This window comes from Mesoplodon bidens (genome assembly GCF_964165515.1).
Source record: "Mesoplodon bidens genome assembly, chromosome: 15".
NCBI classification, from domain to species: Eukaryota; Metazoa; Chordata; class Mammalia; order Artiodactyla; family Ziphiidae; genus Mesoplodon; species Mesoplodon bidens.
The window spans coordinates 63342927-63364594 of record NC_138171.1 but is presented as its reverse complement, the minus strand read 5'-3'; the positions used below and the strand labels follow the sequence as shown (position 1 = coordinate 63364594).

At 62.0% G+C, this 21668-nt stretch overlaps 1 protein-coding gene across 1 annotated transcript; it reads left to right on the top strand.

Moving 5' to 3' along the window:
* Positions 1–205: 205 nt before the first annotated feature.
* On the top strand, positions 206–21491 carry GLIS2 (GLIS family zinc finger 2). Its single transcript, XM_081256631.1, has 7 exons — positions 206–672; positions 14823–15065; positions 15939–16111; positions 16654–16830; positions 16914–17047; positions 17132–17250; positions 18526–21491. The coding sequence occupies exons 2-7, from the start codon at positions 14894–14896 to the stop codon at positions 19323–19325; spliced, it is 1575 nt and encodes a 524-aa protein (XP_081112757.1). The 5' UTR covers positions 206–672; positions 14823–14893; the 3' UTR covers positions 19326–21491.
* The last annotated feature ends 177 nt before the right edge of the window (positions 21492–21668 follow it).

Below are 21668 nucleotides of genomic sequence, written 5' to 3'. Positions count from 1 at the left end.
GGGACGTCCCTTCCCACCCCGCCACCCCCAGGCCACCTCCTGGGCCGTGTCCTAGAGCTGCCCTCGGGCCGGGGGCGGGGCCTCGGGGGGGTACCCGAGGATGGGGCCGCGGAGGCCGCGCGCGGCTCGGCCGCGGCCCGGCGCCCCCTCCCTCCCGGTGCCCGCTCCCCCGGCCGCGCCGCCCTCCCTTCCTCCCCTCCCCCGGCCCAGCGCCGGCTCCCGGCCGCCCCCTCCCCCCGACGCGCACGCCCCGCCTGGCAGCTGGCGCCCCGGACCTGGGGCCGCGGCGGCGAGAGGGGTTTGCTGGGAGGGCGGGAGTGAGGGAAGCAGCGGGGGAGGGGGGAGGGAGGAGGGAGGGAGGCCGCCCCCCGCGCCCCTCCTCCTACCCCTCCTCCGCGGCCCGCCTGTCCCTCCTCCCGCCGCCTCCCTCCTCCCTCCTCCCTCCCTCTCTAAGACATCCCCGCACGGCCCGGCCGCCGCGGCCACCTTCCCTGCCGGAGCTGCAGATGTGGCGGAGCGGCCGGGCGCCGGGCGGCCGTGCCAGGGGAGCCTGCGCCCCGTGAGCCTCGGGCCCTGGCCCCCGCCCGCCCGGCCCCCTCCCCCGCTCGCTCTCCCACCGCTCCCAGACCGCCGGAGCCCGCAGCCGGGAGCCCGACCGCCCCCGCCGCCGAGGTAGGAAGCCCCCAGGCTTCGCGCCGTGGGGACGGGGACCGGCGCGGGGGGCTGGCCTGTCGCGCGGGGGCTGCGGGACCCGAGGGTCGCCTCCCCCTCCCTCGTCCGCGCCTCGCCCCGGGCCATTGTGAGCCCTCGCCGGGGCCCCCGCGCTTGCTCCCTCGCTCGCTGGCTCGCGCGCTCCCTCCCTCGCCGGCTCCCCGGCCCCGTCCCTCCGTCTCTCTGTCTTTCTCCTCCCTCCTTACCTCCCTCTGTCCGGAGGCCGGGCTGCGGCCGAGCCCCGGGCGGGAGCAAACTTCGGCGGGGAAGTTGGGCGGCCGCGGTGGGGGCGTGCTGCGGGGTGAGAGAGGCCCCCACCCCTACCCCCGAGCCCGGGCACGAACTTGTCTGGGGCAGCCGGGCAGCCGCCCTTTCACACGGCGGGGCTGTTTCTAGGATGGGGGCTGAAAGGTGTCTCCTCCCTGGTCCAGGAAAGTCTCCCCCTGCTGCCCCTGGCTAGCCCCGACCTTCCTCGGGCCAGGGGAGGGAGGCGTCCCCGGGGGTCAGGACTGGGAGCTGGCGTCCTGTCCAACACTTGTTCCTCCCCTGCTGTCTGGGTGCAAGCAGAAGGGTCTGGCAGAGTGGGGAGGGCAGGGGTTTCCAACCTGCCTGAGGGAGGGTCTGGATGGGGGCGGAAGGAGGGGGGCAAGGCAGGTGCATCCCGAAGGAGGGAGATGCCTGCGCCCTGCTTCCCCGAAGGCCCCCTGGGATGGGGCTGGAATCCAGGCTGGCACCTGGAGGCCTTGGCACACTGCCCTGCCCAGCCGGGTACTCAGGCCACAGCAGGGCAGCATGCGGCCTGTCCACCTCTCCAGGAGGGCCCGCCTGGCCGGCCACCCTGGGCAGTGATGGTTGCAGGGAGCTGCCCAGCCCTGCCCTGGGGCCTGGGAAGCGGGAAGGGATCCTGGGAGGAGCCCTGGGCCCCCAGCCATCACAGCCCAGGATCTTGGCTCTGAAGGGAACGCTTGACACTGAGGGGGCAGCCAGGCCAGCTGGGGACCTGGCCAAGGCCTGGGCTCCCATGGTTCTTGGTCTGGGCCAGGGACAGGGCCTGAGCTGTGGTCCTTGGAGGCAGCCATCTGAAGGTCCTAGACATGCCTTGTCTTGACATCCTGGAGGGAAGGTGGGGCTTAACCAGCAGCTACGGAAGACAGGCCCAGGGAAGGGGAAACTGGCCCCTTCAGTGTGCCCACCCGCCCAGCCCTCCCCAATCCCCACACCAGTGCCACGGTGCCACAGCTGTTCCAGCCCAGCTCACACAACCCTCTCCACGACCTCCTCGGCACCTCCCCTCTGCTCCTCCTTCTCCCCTCTGGGCCCAGGCTGGGCCTCCCAGCTGGCCCTGGCCGGCACTGGGGGAGGGGCTGCACCTGGGGGCCCCTCCCAGGACACCCCTTTCTGAGCTCCAGCCCAGCTCATTTCACAGCCCAGCCCAGCTTGGCTTGGCCCTGTCTGCAGTCAGCCAAGCAGGAGGCAGTGCCAGGGGCTTGGGCACCATTTATGGGGGTTGAAGACCCGTTGAAAGCAGCCCGTTTTCCTTAGCCCCTTCCCCTCCCCCTGCTTTCCGGAGCTGCCATTAGCGCTGACCCTCTGACCCCTATGCCTGCCCGCCCTTCCCTGTCTGTGACCTTTGACCTTTGATGTTAAATCCCTCCAGCTGGGGCTCTTCGGCCCCTGAGTGACCCTGATGCAGGACCCCTGGGGGCCTCTCCCTGCTCCTGGCTCTCTACACAGGGACACCTGCCAGTCCTTCCCTCACTGATGGGGAGGAGGTGCCCCAGGAAGCCAGACAGTGAGTCACCCCACTTCCAGGCACCACTGCCTTTGGGGTCAGTGGCTTTGGGGGATTCGCTGGAGCTGGGCCACAGCTGGGTGGCCACCACAGCTGGGTGAGTGGGAAAAGCCCCTAGCCTGGGAGTCTAATGTCCTGGATTCGACATTTGGCGGTGCCACCAACTCCCGAGGGTCGTTGGGCCAGGCTCTTCCCCCTTCTGGGTCTCAGTTTCCTCTTCTGTAAAACCAAGGGGGTCAGACAAGGTGAGCTTCCTGACCTGCAGAGTCCATGAGAAGACCTGGGGGTGGGGGGTGCCGAGAGGGGGCTAAGGCCAACAAAAGCCAACTCTCAATTATCCGTGGGTGGAGCCACTATGAATAACTGAATGCCACAGACATCCAGAAACCTCATTTTTAAACAATCCTGTGAACTGAGTCCCCCCCAAAGCTTTTGTTGTTTCTGAAAAGCCCAGCTGCAGATGGGTAGCCACAGCGATGTCTTCTCCTGCCTGGGCTCCCCTCCTTGCTAGGAGTGCCGGGCAAAAGGGCAAACTGGTCTGGGGACAGAGCTCTGCCAGGGCCTCTCCCTGGAGCTTGTCAGAGGGCCTGGATCCCTCTCAGCTCCATCATGTGGACCCCTCTCCCTTCTCCTCTCCTTTCCTGGCCTTGGCCCAGGCTGTGGGAGTGTCATCTGCCACCTAATCCTCCGGGGTCTGAGCTGCCTTATAGAAGGAAGAATGTGTTTTCCTGACATTTTCCTACGTGCATTTCCATCTACCCCAACTCGACTTGCCTGGAATCCGAATTTCCCACTTGGGCGAGGGGGTGGGGACGGGTGCCAGGCAGAGTTTGGGGCAATCCCAGGATGAGGGAGGGTGGCGACAGCTGTGGCTGGGGGACCAGATGTGGGGCTGGGGCGTGCAGTTGAGCTCTCTGGGAGGCGTTTGGGGTGGGGCCCCTGGCGCTGAGAGGCACACCAGGGGTTGGGGCGAGGGCTGCTGCTGGCTCTCTCCCGCGCAGGAGGCCTCCCCAGGTTCCCGTGTTCCAGGCGGGGCTGAAGAGGCCCCTCACCCAAGTGGGAAATTCGGATTGCAGTGGGGAGGCCCTGAGCCGAGTGGAATGGGGCGGTGGGGTGTGGGTCTGCCTTTTTCGAGGCTTTGAGAAGCCCTCCTCTATTTGGGGTTATTGTCATTTTATATTTCATACAGATGACTGAGGCCAGAGAGCTGACCCCTGGAAGGTGCTGGGTGGTCCTCCCTTCACCTCGATAAGCACCCTTCTCAGAGGTGGGCGTGTCCCTGGCTGGCAAGGGTGTCTTTGGGGCCAGCCAAAAGATGTGGATCTCCCCCCAACCCAAATTGCCTCTCCTCCCAGGGCCTGTGAAAGAGTCCTAGAGATGGGCCACAGTCCAGACATAAGTCTGGGGGTTCACCTCTCTGAGAATGCCAGGGCCAGGTGGGGATGGGATACTCAGCCTTGCCCCAGCCTGCCTCCAGCCCTGGGTGGAAGACACCACAGCTTTTGCAAGGCCCTTGGGACACATCTGCCCTAGTGGTTTCCAGGGTGGCCGCTTCAGCCCCACCCTGGGGGCAGGGACTCTGCACTTTCACCCAGGACCTCTAGTGCTTCGCTGATGAGCCACGGTTGGGGTGACCCTGACACCTGGACAGGAATGGACTTGTTGAGTGGGTGGGGGGTGTCTTATGCAGGGGCATGGTCTGGAGTAGACCCAGGTTTCTCTCCAGGATCCAACTTAGCCCTATAAGCCCCTGCTGTCTCTCCAACTAATAAAAATATCAGCTCAGGTCCTGGGGGCTGGGGGTGGGTTGGGGAGGTGAAGTGGGTCAGGAGATGGAGCAGCAGGGGAGGAATGCCTCTAACAGCTCCCTGAGAAAATCAAAAGGATGCCTTCCAGTGGCCATCACAGGCACTGACATCTGTCACCTGAAATTGCTACATTAGCCTCGTGAGAGAGACTCATTGATCCCTATTTGACAAACGAGGAAACTGAGGCACAGTATGGAAGAGGGCCGATGGGCATCTGGGCCTGAGTTCCTGGGTCTGCTATGGTTCGGGAGGATGGGGTTGGGGTCTGGTGGCCTGGCACAAGAGAGGAGCCTGCTCTTGAGGGGGGCCCGAGCTGGCCCTAGCAGCTGTGCATACTGGGCCCCGAGCCTCCATCCTTTTCCTGGCACTGATCCTCCTGGCCTCAGCTCCAGACTTCTCCACGGGGGAGACGAGGCCTGGCCCAGGTCTGCAGGGGTTCTTGGTCCTCTTTCCCATTCCAGCTCTGGGGCTGTGGGACCCCTTCCAGGTGCTCTGGGAGCCCCAGAGGTCTGACCTGCCTCCTGCCTGGGACATGTCTCTTCAAGCTCCCTCAGGCTGGGCAGGGTAAAGGCCCTGCTCTGGGCATCTTGGGGGGCAGGGAGCTCTGGCTCTCCACTCCCCTCCCCCTCTCAGATGGGATGGAGGGTCTGGGTAACTGGAGGGGCCTGGGGGCCACAGAGATGGGAGGTGATTCCAATGGGGGAGGACTTCCCGTCTGCTCCAGTTGCCCCTGGTGGGGGATGGGCAGCGGGGGCTGAGAATCTTCCAGAGCCATAACTGGGGGGTGGCTGGAGCCTCAGGCCCTTTGTCTTCACTGCTAGAGAGGCCAGGTAGTACCTCCACAGCGAGGGCCGACGTGAGCATGTGTGACATGCATGTGTACACGTACCCCCGTCATGGCAGATGGCTATCTCCAGAAGGACTCAGACCCGGCCTCTGGCCCCTTCCTCCAGTCATGGCCAAGGGTGGGTGGGAACCTGCTGAGGCCCCAGGAGACTGCTGAGCTGCCTGAGTCAGCCCCCGGGAGCCTCCAGGAAGACAATCCTGCCTGGCTGACCGAGGGTCTTGTTTGCCTGACACACTCACAGGGTAGCTTCCCACTGGGATCCTGGGAGTAAGGAGGCGGGTGGGGAGGAAACTGAGGCTCAGAGACTTGAGGGCTTGGCCCAGGGTCACTTAGGATCAGGGAGGGTCAGAGGGGAACCAGAGCCTAGGATTGTGTGGTCCTGGCCCCTGAAATATCAGTTCAGCCTGGGAATCCCCCCAGCTTCTCTGCTGCCCCCCATCCTCTGCATGGGCATCATGTGGGACAGCTGTGTCTGGAGGAAGCCTCCTTCCCTCCCCCTCATCATCCGCCTGGGTCTGCCTGGCAAGTCCCAGCCTGCCTGAGCCATTTCTCCCCAGGGCCACTCCTTCCTGCGTCCAGACCCTCGGCAACCCCCATCACCACACTTCCAGGCTGACTGACCCAGAGCTGTGAGGTCCACCTCCCCCCAAGGCTGTGGGGCCCTCCATTGTCCTGCCTGTTGTAAAGTACCCCCCACTCCAGTGCTGCTGGCTGTCTGCCTGCCAGCCCCGACCTCCTCCAGGCCAGGCCCCCAACACCCCCTTCAGGATACATAGTGGACATCCTGAGTGGTCCCGTGGGCCCTGGGCCCCAAGGGCCTGAAACAGGCCAGGCCTGGCACGGCCCCACCCAGTGGGTGTTTCCTTTGGGTTCATGCCCCTGGCTTCTGGACTTGCTTTGCTACCCAGAGTGGGAGCAGGGGAGGGGCAGGGGTGGCTGGGAAGAGGGCATGGGGGTGGAGTCCAGAGTTTGTGCTGGAGCTCCTGCTGGGCCTGGTCTAGGCCAGCTGTTCTGGGGCGGCTCTGTGTCAGGGCTGGGTGGGAGTGGCAGGAGATGAAGCTGAGGGAACTGCGCCCTTCTGGTCATCCCAACCGATCAGGGTGATGCTGACTGCCTTACCCTCACCGCCCAGGTCTGCTCCTGGGTCCCTTGCCCCAGACAGGGAGGAGGAGACATCTGTGTCGGCCCTGCCTCAGGGGCAAACCACTTCCCTCTTTGGGCCTTAAGCCCCTCCACACCTCCCCTGCTGGTAGGTACCACCAATGGATTCATTCTCTCATTCATTCAACAAACATTCACTGAGTACCAAGTGTTTGAGAAAAGTGAAGGGCTGGGGACTTCCCTGGCACTCCAGTGGTTAAGACTCTGTGCTTCCACTGCAGGGGGCACGGGTTTAATCCCTGGTTGGGGAACTAAGATCCATGCCTTGCAGCATGGCCAAATAAAAGAGAGAGAGAGAGAGAAGGGAAGGGCAGGTGTGATGGTGCCGTTAGGGGAATGGTTTGGATGTTCAAGCTCTGGTCCTACTCTAGGCCAGCCCCCTCCTTTCACCGATGGGGAAACTGAGGCCCAGAGCCTTGCTCACATCAAATCGCAGCAGGCCTGGTTGTCTGGCTCTGAGTCCCCAGCACTTCCCATTGCTGCTCAGTTCACTGTGGTGGAAGGAGTGGCATTAGTGATGCACTTGTGAGGACTTGGACCCAGGGCGAGTGTGGCAGGCAGCAAGGGGCCGCTGCAGGGCTAGGGATGCTGCCCTCAGCGGTGTGGGGACAGAGGCAGGTCCTCTGCTCAGCTCTCAGGCACCTGGAAGGACAGCCATGTATGCCTACAAGAGGCAAAGAGTGAATCAAGGGAGACTCTGGAGGAGCAGATCGGAGGGAAGTGGCAGCTGGAGGAGAATATGGAAGCGCAGAAGGCTGTGAGGCAGGAGCTAGCACCCAAGAGCATCAGGTGAGCAGGAGGCAGGGAGTCCTGAGAAAGGAGGTGCTGAAGGGGAGAGCCTGGGAACAGGGGATTGGGCTGGAAAGGAAGATGGCAAGTCTTCTGTGTAGAGCAGTCCATGGCTCCCCAGTACCCTCCAGGTCCTGGCCCAGCCTCTCTCTTGGGCTTCCTCCTCTGCTGAATGACAGGCAGGTTCATTGTGGGTCAGTTGGGGCCACACTCCCAGGCCTCTGCAGTGTTGGGTGCAGAAAGAATGTGGGCTTTGGAGCCTGGAGGTGAATCCCAGCCGTGCTATTTATAAGCTCTGTGACTTTGGCAGTTAATTGAACCACTGTGAGCTTCAGTTTCCCCATCTGGAAAGTGGGGAGAATAGCACCTAAGTCACAGGGTCCTGAGGATGAATGGAGATGGCCCACAGCACTAGTTGTGAGGACCCCAACGCTTCGCCCCATGTCCACGTGGCCAACTTGGATCCAACCACCCCCACACACACAGGAGCACCCCCCCCCAACATTGTTCACCTCTGTGAGTCTGGGCGCCCTTCATTCTCATTCATCTGTGGGCCCCCAGGACCGAGTGGAGGGCCTGGTGTTGGAATGCATAACTGAGTGGTTGGTAAATGAAGCGGAGGGAAGGGCCAAAGTCCAGAGCCCGCCTGGCCACCTCCTGCCTTCTTGAGTTGGCGGGGGCTGTTGGCAGTGGGCCTGGTCCCTGTCCCGGGGTGGTGGGAGGGTTGGGCCGTGAGGAGGGGCCCCCAGGACTTGGGTGGCACTCCTGGACTCATTCTGCAGCCAGGCTCAGTGTGGGAAGCACAGTGTTTCCTTCTCTGTGGGGACTGGGCTTCATCCCCGCTCCCACCCATAAGCCGAGACTCCTGAGTCCAGGACCCTGACCCTGGTTACCTGCCGTGTCCTGTGTGTGGCGTGTGTATGCACAGGTGTGACACATATGCATGTGCCTATATGTCTGAGGGTGCCATGGGTGCCCATCCATGTCCTGTGGGACACTGGCCAACGCCTCTGCAGGCCCTAGAGAGCACTGGCAGAGTGCCCAGCCCTGTCCCCCCACTCCGGGTGGCAGTGCTGCCTGGCAGGGCCTAGGCTGCTGTGCCTAAGCCTTGTTGGTGTGTGTCCCTGTCTGGCTCCCCTGGTGCTGGCCCCTCCCAGGGATTTGGGTGGCCTGGGGGCCCAGCCCTTCCCTCTCCACCCGCCACCTGGGCGTGGGGGCTGCTTGGCGGGCTTGCCTCTGGCTGAGGCCCAGGTGCAGGCAGTGCTCATAGCCCCACGCACCGCCCCCCCCAAGCTGGGCAGACAGGAAAATACCAGACATAGTTGTGCAAAGGTGGCTGCAGGCAGGCAGGCAGCGGGGCGGGGGTGTGTGGGGGGGTGGGAGGCCGCCTTGATGGGCCTGGAGCCACCAGGCTAGGGGAGGCCTCTGTGCCAGGCTGGCCCTTGCAGCTGGATGGGTGTGTGTGTCTGTGTGAGTGTGCATTTGCAGGCCTGGCCCATGTGTGAGCTGCTCCCCCCCACCTCCCCCCCAACCCCGGAGCTTGAGCCTGTTGTCACCCTGCTGGCATTGGGGAAGGAAATGTAGCTCCTGGGAAGCTGGAGCTGGGGAGGGGCATAGGGGAGCCAGCTGCTTGCCTTCCAGCATCAGTACTGCCTGAACCATCTGGGTGACCTTAGAGGCTGAGTTACTGTGTGGGGCACCCCCAGCGCAGGGCTGGAAACAAGAATCTTCAGGGCTACCAGTTGCTGGCACCTCCTGTGTGCCAGGTGCCTGGCAATCTCGCCCTGTGGGGTGCCCCATGAGCTGGCACCTTATCCATGGGGCCTGTATTCCTGATGAGGAAACCAAGTCTCAAAGGTGTGACAGGGGACTGGGACCTGGTAGCCTGACTCTGGGTAGGGCTTTCTAAACGTACCCAAGTGGGGGGTTCCCGGCATGCACCCCTGCTCAGGAGGTGCCCAGCTGGGAGCTTTCCCGAGGCCCCCATGGCTAAGCAGAGAGCTCAGCCCTGGCTGTGTCACCTGGAGGCCCTTGAGCTCCCACCTAGGCAGGGTCTGCCCTCCAGGAGACCTGGGGAAGCCCGCCACCCTCACCCCCATGCTGGCTGAGTGCCCATCTTGGGGTGGGGGCGGGGTCTGCTTGTCAAGCAAGAGGTTCCTGGGGAAGGCGAACCCCACGCTCTTCCAGGAAGTGCTGCCGGCACTGGCCCCTCTCCTGGGACCTGCTTGGGTCGAAGTCTCAGGATAAGCCCCCTAGGTCCTGGGAGGAGGCTTCCTTCTTCCAGGGCTGCTCAGAGTCTCTCCAGGACCTCCCAGTGCTCTTTCTTTGATGCAGTCGGGCTCTGGAAGGTGGCTTGGGTTAGCTGTGGCCACTCCACTGGATAGCAGAGACTGTGGCCCTCCGAGGGGCACAGGCTTGTTTAGTTACACCCTCAACTGAAGTACAGGTACTCCCAGCTGAGGGTGAGACTATGTCTGTGATTACAGTGGGAGGGCCGGTTCCCTCTCAGCTGTCCTCACAGCCCCAAACTGGCCAAAGACTGGGGGACTCAGCAGCGCTAGTGAGAATTCATTCACAAGTTTGATTAAGCACCTACTATGCGCCCGGCAGTGTTCTAGGTGCTGAACATTACGTACTAATGGGAAACACTAATCATTGGATGTGCACCATTTTATTGATTTCTCCCCAAAATCCAATGAGGGGTATGTCTTTAAATTTATTTATTTATTTATTTATGGCTGCGTTGGGTCTTTGTTGCTGGGTGCAGGCTTTCTCTAGTTGCAGCGAGTGGGGGCTACTCTTTGTTGCAGTGCTAGGGCTTCTCACTGCGGTGGCTTCTTGTTGCGGAGCACAGGCTCTAGGCATGTGGGCTTCAGCAGCTGTGGCTCGCAGGCCCTAGAGCGCAGGCTCAGTAGCTGTGGCGCACGGGCTTAGTTGCTCCGCGGCATGTGGGATCTTCCCGGACCAGGGCTCGAACCCGTGTCCCCTGCACTGGCAGGTGGATTTTTAACCACTGTGGCACCAGGGAAGCCCGAGGGGTATGTCTTATACTATGATTATAGTCCTGTTTTAGACATGACAACAATGAGGCTCAGACTGGGAGGTGACTTGCCCTAAGTCAAATGGGCAGGAAGTGGCAGGGCCAAGTTGGAGACCCAGGTGGTCTGACCCATACTGGAGCCCTGCTCTGTGGCCTGGTCAGAAAGGGGGGCCCTGAGAAGATGAGGCCTGCCCCTGCCCCCCAGCCCCTGCCACTGCGTGGCTGAGGAGGGTGGAGCTCTTGGCCAGAGCAGGGCGCCACAGCAGTTCCCAGGAATGCAGGGCTGTGGGGTCGTTTGCTTTGGTAGCATATCTGCCCTCAGCTCCCCAAGTCTCCCTGTGGGCCCCCCCAATAGTCAGCCCCTCCAGCACCCACTCACAGCCTGCTGTCCCTCCTGGGCTCTGCACCTAGCTCCCACAAACCCCTGGGCAGGGAGGGGGTGGGAAGCCAGACCCCCTTTGCCTGCCCCTTCCCACGTCCATGGGCCCAGGAGGGGCCAATGGTGAACACAGCTTCTGGGTTCACATGGGCTTGAAACCCAGCTCTGCCACAGACAAGCTGTGTGAACCTGGACAGATCACTTAATCTCCCTGAGCTTCAGTTTTTGCATCTGCAAATGGGGATGAAACAACACCTGCCTTAAACAGTGGGCATGCCACCCCACCCCACTCATGCAACCTGGGCCAGAGGTCTCCCCTCCCAGCCCTCAGCTTCCCCCTCTGTAAGACCCACGTGCTGACAATGATGGTCCCTGTACCAGATGCAGGGGCACCCTTCCAGATGCAGGGAAGCCAGGGACTTGCTTCTGCTTTCCATTCCATAGCAAGAAAGTCACGTGGGCTTTTGAGAGGTACCTCCTGGGTCCTGGTCCCCAAGTCCTAGGCTGGACGGGTCACAGCTGCTCAAAGGGCAGTTTCAGGACAACCCCGGGGAATAAGGGGTGTGCCTCTCATTGCCCTGACAACACTGCTACCCTGGCGCTCGCTCACCTGGTCCCACGCTGCTGTGGGGTGGGCAGGGAGGCCCCTCTTACAGGGGCCCTGTCCTCTGTTTCTGCCAAGGAGACCCTGAGCGTTTCTCAGGGGTCGTGCCAAGCCCGCCGCCTCCGTCCACACAGGCCCCTTTCCCGGCTCAGGCCCAGCCAGCGGCCCTCTCCCAAGCAGGGACGAGGGGCTTTCTCCAGAGCAGATTCCTGCCGGGCGGCTCCCATTAGCCTGGTGACCTTGAGCCTCAGTTTCCCTATCTGTGCCACAGGGAAACCAACGGCGTCACTCACCAGAGCGACTTTAGAGGGTTCAGAGAATTCGTGCACACACGGCTCCTGGCACATGGTAGGTGCTTAATGGATGCTGACCCCCACTTGCGGGTGTGAGTTCCACCCCACGCCGCAGGACCCTGGTGGAGGCGGTGACTTGTCCCGGCCTTAGTTTCCCCGAGGGGCCGGCCCCGCCCCTCGCTGGGGTGGGCCGGGCTGCCAGGTAGGGCCGGGAGGGCGCTGCGGGCGCTGCAGCTGGGGGCCGTCTGAGTGCGGCCGGAGGGCGCACAATAGCGGCCATTGTCTGCGCTCGGCCAGCAGGCGGGCGCGGCGGGGCGGGGTCCGGGCCCCCGAGGCCCACCGCGGCCCACCCTCGGGGTGACCCCGCCCCGCCCCCGCCGCCCCGGTGGTCCCCGCGCCACCCCCGCGCGCTCCCACCCGCGCCGCTTCCTCCCGCTCCCTCCGCCCTAATTAGTTCCTTTCGCAGCTGGAGCAGCGGCGCCCGGCTGCGCGGCCACCTCGGCGCCGCCTCCCCGCCCAATCCCCCGCCTCCCCGCCCAACCCCCGCGCTCGGGGACCGCATGACCCCGCTAGCGCGGGGCGCTTGTCGCGTCACCTCGCGATCAGCGGGAAACTGAGGCCAGGGTTCCGCAACCAGGTTCCACGCTACCTGAGACTCGCCTCTACTCTCAGCGAGACGGATCACTCTTCGGAGCGTCCCTCTCCTTCTCCGGGAAACAGACACCGAGTGTCCACCTCCCCACCCCCAAATCGATCGGGTGATGGCTGGCTGCCGGCCTCCGGAGGTGGTCACAGCGCCAGTCCCGGGGTTCCAGGCCCAGCTGCATACCCACTCCGGGCTTCTAAGGCCCAGGAGAATGTGACCCTGGCTCTGGACTGCCCCCATCACCCAGCCCGGGAACAAAGAGCAGAGCCCGAGCCCAGAACTGGCCACTGCTGGCTGGGGGTGGGGGGGTAGAAGGGGACACTTTGAGGTTGGCCAAGGTCAGAGCAGGAGTGGGGGTCACAGGCGTCTCCCCTTGGGTGGGGCAGCCTAGGGTGGGGAGCTGTGGGCTTTTGGGGGCGGCTCCTTCCTCCTTTCCCAGGAGTGGGAAGGCTGGGCCTCCTGGCTGGGCTCTGGCTTTCATCAGAATGAACCCCTGTTCCCAGGGCAGGACCCAGTGGCAGGAAGTGGGGGGTGTGTGTCTCTGGGGACTGGGTCTGCTGATTAAGGGGGGTGCTGTAGTCCCAGCCTCACCCTGGGAGACAAGATCCTTTTGGGGTCCTCCCTAGTTCTGGGCTGAGGCAGTGTCTCCTACAAGTCTTCAAAACGAGGTGACCCACGGCTCCTCCCTGGCTCCCCTCTGGCCTTAGGAGAGGGCATCGGGCAGGTGCCAAAGGATGTTACTCGGAGAGTGTTGCCAATGAGAGTGTCAGTCTGAATTCCCAGTTCCCAATCCTGCCCTCGTGGTCCCCTTCTCCAGAAGGTCGGGTAGGGGGGTGGGGGACAGAGGCTGTGGGGAGGCCTGTGGCTCTAGGCCAGCTGAAGGACCAGGCCACCAGCCCTTCCTGGCTCCTGAATTCTTAATCAGCATAAATATTTACTTCCTTCCTCCCCTTCCAGGCTCCCAGCACAGAGGAGCTTCAGGGAGGTTGGACTGGGCCTGTGTCTAAAAATAAACAGGTGGAGGGACAGGCAGACACACAGACAGACAGACATAACTGGGGGGGTGGGTCAGGCAGAGGGCAGCTCCCTGCCCAGCCAGAGGAAGAGTGGAGGGGGCCCAGGTCCATCCATCACTGTCACCTGCCCACCTGGGTCTGGAGCTCCTAAGGGGACAGGGTGGCAGTCTGGTCCCAGCCTCCCCCCCCCCCCACCCCCGCCTCCGGCATCACTGGGAGCCCCTGGCCCATGCATGGCCTGCGGGTTAATCCAAACAGATCTGCCAGCTCCCACCTGATGGAGTTTAACAGGGAAAAGTCAAGTCACAGACCCCGGTCCCACAGCCAAGTGTGGCCACCCATTCTCTGATAATGCTGCCCCCTCCCCAGGCTCAGAGACTCCAATGTTAGCCATGTGCTTGGCTCTTGGGATGTGTCCCCAGAAGCAGAGGGTCCTAAGTGAGGGAGGGGACCACTGTTACTTGTGTGTGTGTAGGGTCTTCGCAGAAGTGGAGCTTGTTGGGGAGACGGATGAGCCGGGGCTTGGAGCTGGGGCAAGCTCCAAGTTGCTGAGGGGCTTGGTCTGGAGAAGATGGGTGAGGACATGGGCTCCCCGTCCTGCTCCCTGGAGAGAGCTCCAGGCAGCTCTGCAAACACACACACTGGTGAAATACATGAAGTCTTTTACCATGTGGTGGTCTTGGGGATGTTCCCTATTAAATTGTGAAGAGCTAGATTCCGTGAACGACAGAGAGTATCTTGTTTGGCAGATAGATTTTCAGGGTGTGATCATCTCAATTAACAAACACAAGGAAACACCATTTCCCAGCATGTGAAAAGATTGCTGCTGTAAAAAATGATGTTTGAATTTGGAATAAAGGACCCTTGCTCTTGGGTCACTTATATGTGAAGAAAATTACACCACTGAGAAATTCAAAGTGGTGAAAATTCACCACTCAAAATAAAAGAATATCATCACCATCAAAAAAAAAATATGTATGTATGTTTGTGTTTTACTAACCACTAGACAGCCGATCACTTCCCCCTACCCTGCCCCTGGATGGCCTGGCTGGGCCACAGTCCCCAGCTGCCCCCTGGTGGTGGCCCAGAGCCCTTGGGCTCCCCACGCCTGTGGGACCCTCTCCTTGGACTGCCCCTGGGAGGCAAGGCCACCTGTCTGTCTGCCCAACCCTTGGGGCCAGGCCAGGCTTTGAACAGCTTGGCTGGGACAAGCTCTCAGCCTCATTCCCTTGGAGGTGACCACAACTGTCAGTAACTAGCACCTCTGAGGGCCACCTGGGAGGACACTCATCACCCTCCTGGCCTGGTTCTGGGTCTCCCAGCTCATACCAGGCATATATCCCAGGCGTGACTTCCCACTCAGTCAGAAATGACCTTTGGGACTTGCCTGGCCAGTTCCAGGGAGAAGATGTGGCCTTGAATCTGATGGTTCTGCCACTTCCTAGCTCTGCAACCTGAGACAGTGTCGCTAAAACTCCATTCATGGCAGAATGGACCCTGTGAGCTTTGCTTCCCAGAAAAGTCTCGTGAGAAGTGGAGGAGTTAGCTGTGGGTTGGTGGTTGGCTCACCACGATACCTGCTATCCAGAGCCACTCAGAGGGTCTCTCTACCCGGGGAGACAGCCTTCACACTGCCCAACACCCACTGCCTCTCCGCTTCTGTGGGCTTTAATGGGCTCAGCCCGAGGAGGAGTCTGGGGTCACAGTGTCACAACACGGCTCCTGTCCTCTTCCAGGTTCCTGCCTGAATACCAACTTGGGAGCCCCTCGCTGCCTGCTGCCACCCGCACCCCCAGCCCCCATCACCATGCACTCCTTGGACGAGCCGCTCGACCTGAAGCTGAGCATCACGAAGCTCCGGGCGGCGAGAGAGAAGCGGGAGAGGACACTGAGTGCAGTCCGGCACCGAGCTCTGCACAGGGAGCTCGGCCTGGTGGATGACAGCCCCACCCCAGGCTCCCCGGGCTCCCCGCCCTCAGGTACTGTGCCCGGGCAGGGCAGCAGTCTCAGCCCTGGTGGAGCCCTGGCGATGGGAAAATTGTCCCAGGTGTATCCACCAGGACATACAGCCCCTCACAGCCTCACTTAGAGCGCCCTCCACACTGTCCATCCATCCTCCCAGCAGTTTATCTTTGGAGGCGGCACTGTCCCTGGGAGGAGGGAACTAACTTGCCCAGCTCCTGAAGCTGGCACAGCAGAGCCAGAATTCAGACTGAGGCCTCTGGGAGAATTTGGAGGAGCTGATAAAGGGCACGGGGGATTCATGGGTAGTAACAAAAGGCCCCGTGGCCCAGTGTCTGGGCTCTGAGGCAGAGTGGTCGGTCAGCCAGACCAATTGAGACTGGGGACCGAGCCCAGCAAGTGCTTCTTAGGGGGTGCTTTGGGCTCAGGTCTTCTGCTCCATCTCCGGTGGACCCTGAAAACCAGATCTACCACGTCCAAGCTGGAAGGCTCTGGAAGCAGCCCAGCCCAAACCTTTCATGTTACAGAAGGGGGCAGAAAGGGACCGGAGAGAAGTGAGAAAGGTCCCTACCTGACATTGTGATGGGGAATCAGTGGCCCTGGGTTCCAGTCCCTATTCAGTTACTTACCCTGTGTGCCAGCCCATTCCCATCTGTAAAATGGGTACTTCCCATCTTAACCAGTGGCTGACCTCTCACCACGGCAGAGGTCACATTTGTCAGCTGTACAGGCTGCTACTCAGATTCCGGGGTCCCAGGGTGGTGCAGGGGGGCGGGGGCAGGGCGTGGCTGGTGTCTGCTTCCAGAGTCACAGTGGAGGAGTCGTGGGCAGGAGGGCCTGGCCCGTCAGAACTCCTGGCTCCAGTATCCCTGAATCATGCCTTCCCTTAGGCTTCCTGCTGAACCCCAAGTTCCCCGAGAAGGTAGAGGGACGCTTTTCGGCAGCCCCCCTGGTGGATCTCAGCTTGTCGCCGCCGTCCGGGCTGGACTCGCCCAATGGCAGCAGCTCGCTGTCCCCTGAGCGCCAGGGCAATGGGGACCTGCCTGCAGTGCCCACCGGCCCGGTAAGGAGGGGATGTGTGTTCTAGAGAAGGTGTATTCCTGGGGCTGCTGTAACAAAGGACCACAAACTGAGTAGCTTAAAACAGAAATGTATTATTGTGGAAGCTAAAGTCCAAAATCAAGGTGTTGACAGGGCCATGCTCTCTCCAAAGGCTCTAGGGGGAGTCCTCCCTTGCCTTTCTCAGCTTCTGGTGGCTCCAGGTGCTCCTTGCCTTCTAGCCATGTCACTCCACTCTCTGCCTCTGTCATCACACGGCCTCCCCCCACCTCGGTGTGTGTGTCCAAATCTCCCTTTCCCTTTTGGAGACATTGGTCACTGGGTTTAGGGCCCCTGTCCAGTCTGACCTCTTAACTTAAATCTGCAAAGACCCTATTTCTATACAAGGTCATGCACACAGGTACCAGGGGTTGGGGCTGGGACATGTCCTCATGTGGAACACAGCTCAACCCCCAGACAGAGGGAGACCGGGGGTGTGGGGGTGGGGTTTGGGCCCACTGGCCCGTGGGCAGGTGCTGACCAGCTCTGCTCCCTGCCCTCCCCCAGGACCTCCAGCCACTGCGCTACCTGGACAGCGTCCCCAGCTCCTTCCAGTTCTTCCTGCCCCTAGGCTCCGGGGGGGCCGTGCACCTGCCTGCTTCCTCATTCCTCACCCCCCCCAAGGACAAGTGCCTCTCGCCAGAGCTGCCCCTGCCCAAGCAGCTGGTGTGTCGCTGGGCCAAGGTGAGTGGGGGTTGGGAAGAGTGGGGCAGGGTCCAGGGCAGGTGGCGGCCCCACTCGGGCTCAGCACACTCTTGGCCCTGCAGTGTAACCAGCCCTTTGAGCTCCTACAAGACCTTGTGGACCACGTCAACGACTACCACGTCAAGCCCGAAAAGGACGCAGGCTACTGCTGCCACTGGGAGGGCTGTGCCCGCCATGGGCGCGGCTTCAACGCCAGGTGAGGGAGGGCGAGGTGGGTGGGAAGGGGGGCCTGGGTGTCCAGCGGCTGAGCTGTCCTCCTCCTGTGCCCTCCCTGGAGCAGATACAAGATGCTCATCCACATCCGCACACACACCAACGAGAAGCCGCACCGCTGCCCCACCTGCAGCAAGAGCTTCTCCCGCCTGGAGAACCTGAAGATCCACAACCGGTCACACACAGGTAAGGGCGGGGCTGGAGTGCGGGCGCCGGGCCATCCGCACAGCCAAGAGACAGGCGCGTACCCCAACTGTTTGGTGGTCCCTTTCCGAGTGCCACTTGCTGGGGAAGCCTCTCCCGTGGGTCAGACTCTGGCCACGCGCTATCGGGACAGACTCGTCTTCCTGTGTCACACTCGGCATTGTGTTCGTATGATCGTCGACTCATGCCCCCTGTGACTGCAGTGTGTCTGCTCGCTTCTCACGGACCCCAGCACACAACAGGGCCAGCACTGGCCAGCAGAGCCACACACTTAATTTAATTTATTTATTTTATAAATATTTATTTATTTGGCTGCGCCGGGTCTTAGCTGCAGCGCGCGAACTCTTAGTTGTATGTAGCATGTGGGATCTAGTTCCCTGACCAGAGATCAAACCCGAGGCCCCTGCATTGGAGTGTGGAGTCTTAGCCACTGGATCGTCAGGGAAAGCCCCTTAATTTTAAATTTCCTAATCGTCTCCATTGAAAAAAGTACAAAGAAATACACGGTGAGGTGAATTACAATGATACATTTTCTTGAACTCAGTATATTCAAAATGTTGTCACTTCAATATTAAAACGTCAGGGAGGGACTTCCCTGGCAGTCCAGTGGTTAAGACTGTGCTTCCAATGCAGGGGGCGCAGGTTCAATCCCTGGTCAGGGGACTAAGATCCTGAATGCCTGCGCTGCGTGGCCAAAAAACAAACAAACAAACAAAAAAACCCCACACACATCAAGGAGACACTGAAATTCTTCATTTCCTACAAAGTCTGTGGACTCCGGTGTATATTTTACACTAGAGGCACGTCTCAAAGGCTCACAGCTTCACGGGGCTCCGGCCGGCCCTGGTCAGCGGGAGCAGCCCTTTCGTAAATCTGGAGAAACTGTGTTGAGTCAGGGCCAAGGGCATCCACGCAGAGCTCACTGTGAGCCAGGCCCCAGCAGGGTCTTTAAGCAGTTACCTGTGGAAGTGGTCGCTGTCATCAAAGTCTGAAGCACAGGCCTGAGGCCAAGGGCACACACAGCCAGGCCACAGGCTGGCTTCTCAGCGGCCACGACCTGCCGTCCCCACTGGAGTCAGAGCTCCTGCCGGTGCTGAGGACACCACCCCCCAAATCAGACAGCCCCTGCTCTCAGGGAGGTCTGGGTCTGGGGTGAGGGGCCTGGGGACTGTCGAGTGGGGGGTGGGGGGTGGGAAACTGGGCTGGGATGGCCTGGGCGGCGGGAGCCCCTCACACCGGCACCGGCGCCGCCCACAGGCGAGAAGCCCTATGTGTGCCCCTACGAGGGCTGCAACAAGCGCTACTCCAACTCCAGTGACCGCTTCAAGCACACGCGTACCCACTACGTGGACAAGCCCTACTACTGCAAGATGCCTGGCTGCCACAAGCGCTACACGGACCCCAGCTCGCTGCGCAAACATATCAAGGCCCACGGCCACTTCGTGTCGCACGAGCAGCAAGAGCTGCTGCAACTTCGCCCGCCCCCCAAACCACCACTGCCCGCCCCTGACGGCAGCCCCTACGTCAGCGGGGCCCAGATCATCATCCCCAACCCGGCTGCCCTCTTCGGAGGCCCCGGCCTGCCCGGCCTGCCTCTGCCCCTGGCCCCCGGCCCCCTTGACCTCAGCGCCCTAGCCTGTGGCAATGGCGGGAGCGGTGGGGGTGCAGGGGGCATGGGCCCTGGGCTGCCCGGCCCCGTCCTGCCCCTCAATCTGGCCAAGAACCCGCTGCTGCCCTCGCCCTTTGGGGCTGGCGGACTGGGCCTGCCCGTGGTCTCCCTCCTCGCTGGCTCCGCTGGCGGCAAGGCCGAGGGGGAGAAGGGGCGTGGGGCGGTGCCGGCCAGGGCCCTGGGCACAGAGGGCCGCAAGACCCCCCTGGAGAGGACTGAGAGCGGCCGCTCCCGGCCAAGTCCCGACGGCCTCCCCCTGCTGCCGGGCACCGTGCTGGACCTGTCCACAGGCGTCAACTCGGCGGCCAGCAGCCCAGAGGCGCTCACTCCTGGCTGGGTGGTCATCCCGCCGGGCTCCGTGCTACTCAAACCGGCCGTGGTGAACTGAACCCACTCAGTGGACGCCAACCACCTGTAGCCCAGCCGGCGGCTCCCAGCCCTGCCCCCCGACGAACGGAAACTCTTCTGCGAAATAGCAATAATGTTCTCCTGCCTCAGGGCCCAGTTGGCTGTGTCCCTGGGCAGACCTAGCCCCAGATAAGCTGGGCAGCAAGGATGGTGCTAGAAGGGCATTGCTGGCACCCCAGGCTCCCAAGGGAGGAACTGGGTCTGCCAGCTAGGGAGAGCTGTGCTCCTGGGTGCTGAGGCCTGGCTCACCTCTGCCCCACCCCGCCCCATCCTCCACCTAGCCCTCAGTACCCCCGTCCCCCAACTCTAGTGCCACGCTCATCCAGTGGCCAGCCGGGCAGGTCACCCTCCCTCCCTTGCCCACCGGCCAGCCCTGTCCCGGCAGTGGGGATGGTGGGGTGGCATCTGTCCTCCTGACTAGCGCCAGGCTCCCTCCCCATCCCCTTTGATGGTGAGCTGTGAGGACCCCCTGGGATCGAGGCCCCACCCCATCCTGCCTAGCCTCACTGGGCCCCTGCTCTGGGGGCTCCTGACCCCTTTCCCTCTGGTCTACCCTCCAGAGGGAGAGCAAGACAGACGCAGGCCCTGGCAAAGCCACAGGAAGAAGCCACCTTACCTTATGACAAGGCGCCTCCCAGCTTGGAGAGGGAGGCCCGCTCTGCCAGCTGCCCTTCACTGCCCGCCATCTGCAGCCGCCGGCTCGCTGCCCGAGGGTCAGTCCCTCCTCTGGATTGGCTGACACTCCAGATTGAGGGGGCTGGCTGACTACTCACCTGCCCCTTCACCACTGGGCCTCCCTCTACTTTCAGGGAGCCCTGAGCAGGGAGAGGTGCCAGGACCTGGGACTGGCCCAGCTCAGGGAATAGGTGGGGCTGAGCCGGGCCTGGCCTGGGGCGGTGCCACCCTGCACAAGGGGCTGTGGAGGCCTGCAGGGTGTTGTTAGGAGGGGAGGCTGGCTAGGCACAACCCCAGGCTGGGATACGGCTTCTGTCCTGGGGGCACCAAGTCATGGCCAACACAGGCGAGGGAGGGCTCCAGGCTGGTGCTGGGCACAGGAGCTTCCAGAGGCCATGGACAGGACCTGGGCTTGAGGAGGGGAAGAGGAGCCGCAAAGCAGCCAAGGATGCCCTTGGGAGGGCCCCGCCCCTCTGCCTGGGAAGGGGAAGCCAGACGAAGGAGCCTGGACTTGGCGACCTGGCTGCTTCCTTTGGCTTTTCTGAGCTGAGCTCCTGCCCTGTGTCCCTGCTCTGCTCCCCCATGGAGGGGCCAGAATAAGCTAAGGATGCTGGGGCTCCACGTGCCCCAGAGCCCACACGTTGGGTTTTCTCCCAACCCAAGCCCGGGGAGCTGGGCTCTCCCACAGGCCCTGGCGGTGCAGCACATGTCTCATTCCCCGCCCTGAGCCCTCACGTTCCCTCCCCGTAGGGGGCCTGGTTCGGTCTGGGAGGTGCTGGCCCAGCAGTCAGGAGCTCTGTCTGGCTCCTAGGCCTGCCCTGCCCTTGGCCACAGTGACCAAGCCCTCCGTGTCTCCGGCTGCAGAACAAGGGAGCTATGGGACTGCAGGGGGGTCCTTAGCAGTCCTGCAATTTCCCTCCTCTGAGCAGCTCTGCTGACCCTGCCCTTTCCTGGACTGCCCTTCTGTCCCAGAGGGGTCACCCTGAACCGGCCCACTGACAGGGCCCGGCAGCACTGGCTTTGCCCCTTGAAGGGGCTGTGAGCAAAGCAGGAGGGAGCTGGTCTCCTTCCCTCGCGCCCCACCCAGGACCCAGGCACCCCCCACCCCCACTAAGGGCCCCAGGCCTCAAGTCCCCATTGGGGTGAGGGGTTTGAGACTCAAGCCCCGGGAGCGGAGGAACAGGGCACTGGAAGGTGACATTAGCTCAGCATGTGACTCGGTGATAGACCAGGCCCGAAGGGGCCGGTGTACGTGTCGTTGTTGTCGGTTTGTTGTTGCACATTCCAGGATATCAGTATTCTAACAGGTTCTAAGTGCCTTTCTATCGTAGCTTATGTTTTTCCTCCTCTTGGCTCCATTGCTGTTAGCATAGAGTTTAAAAAAAAGAAAAGAGATAAGCTAATGACTATAACAATATATTCCTCCATGTGAGAGGAAGTTTATAAAGAAACAATAAAAGTGAGTTACAAACACGGTTGTCTTGGATGTGCCAGGAGCTGGGCCATGGACAGGAGACCACCTCTGACTGCCCGTGCCTGGCTCTGGGGTCCCCCACCCAGACTGCAGTGCTGAGACCCTGTTCTGGGGTTTTTTCCCAACCCTGTGGGGGCCACAACCTCTCTATCTGCTGCTGGGAGCCAGAAGGGA

What these genes read in the sequence shown, in the direction of transcription:
- GLIS2 (XM_081256631.1), top strand. Translation starts at nt 14,894, where the DNA reads ATGCACTCCTTGGACGAGCCGCTCGACCTGAAGCTGAGCATCACGAAG. An exon ending in TGGTGTGTCGCTGGGCCAAG is followed by an intron (nt 16,831 to 16,913) that starts GTGAGTGGGGGT and finishes TTGGCCCTGCAG; the next exon opens with TGTAACCAGCCCTTTGAGCT. An exon ending in GGGCGCGGCTTCAACGCCAG is followed by an intron (nt 17,048 to 17,131) that starts GTGAGGGAGGGC and finishes TCCCTGGAGCAG; the next exon opens with ATACAAGATGCTCATCCACA.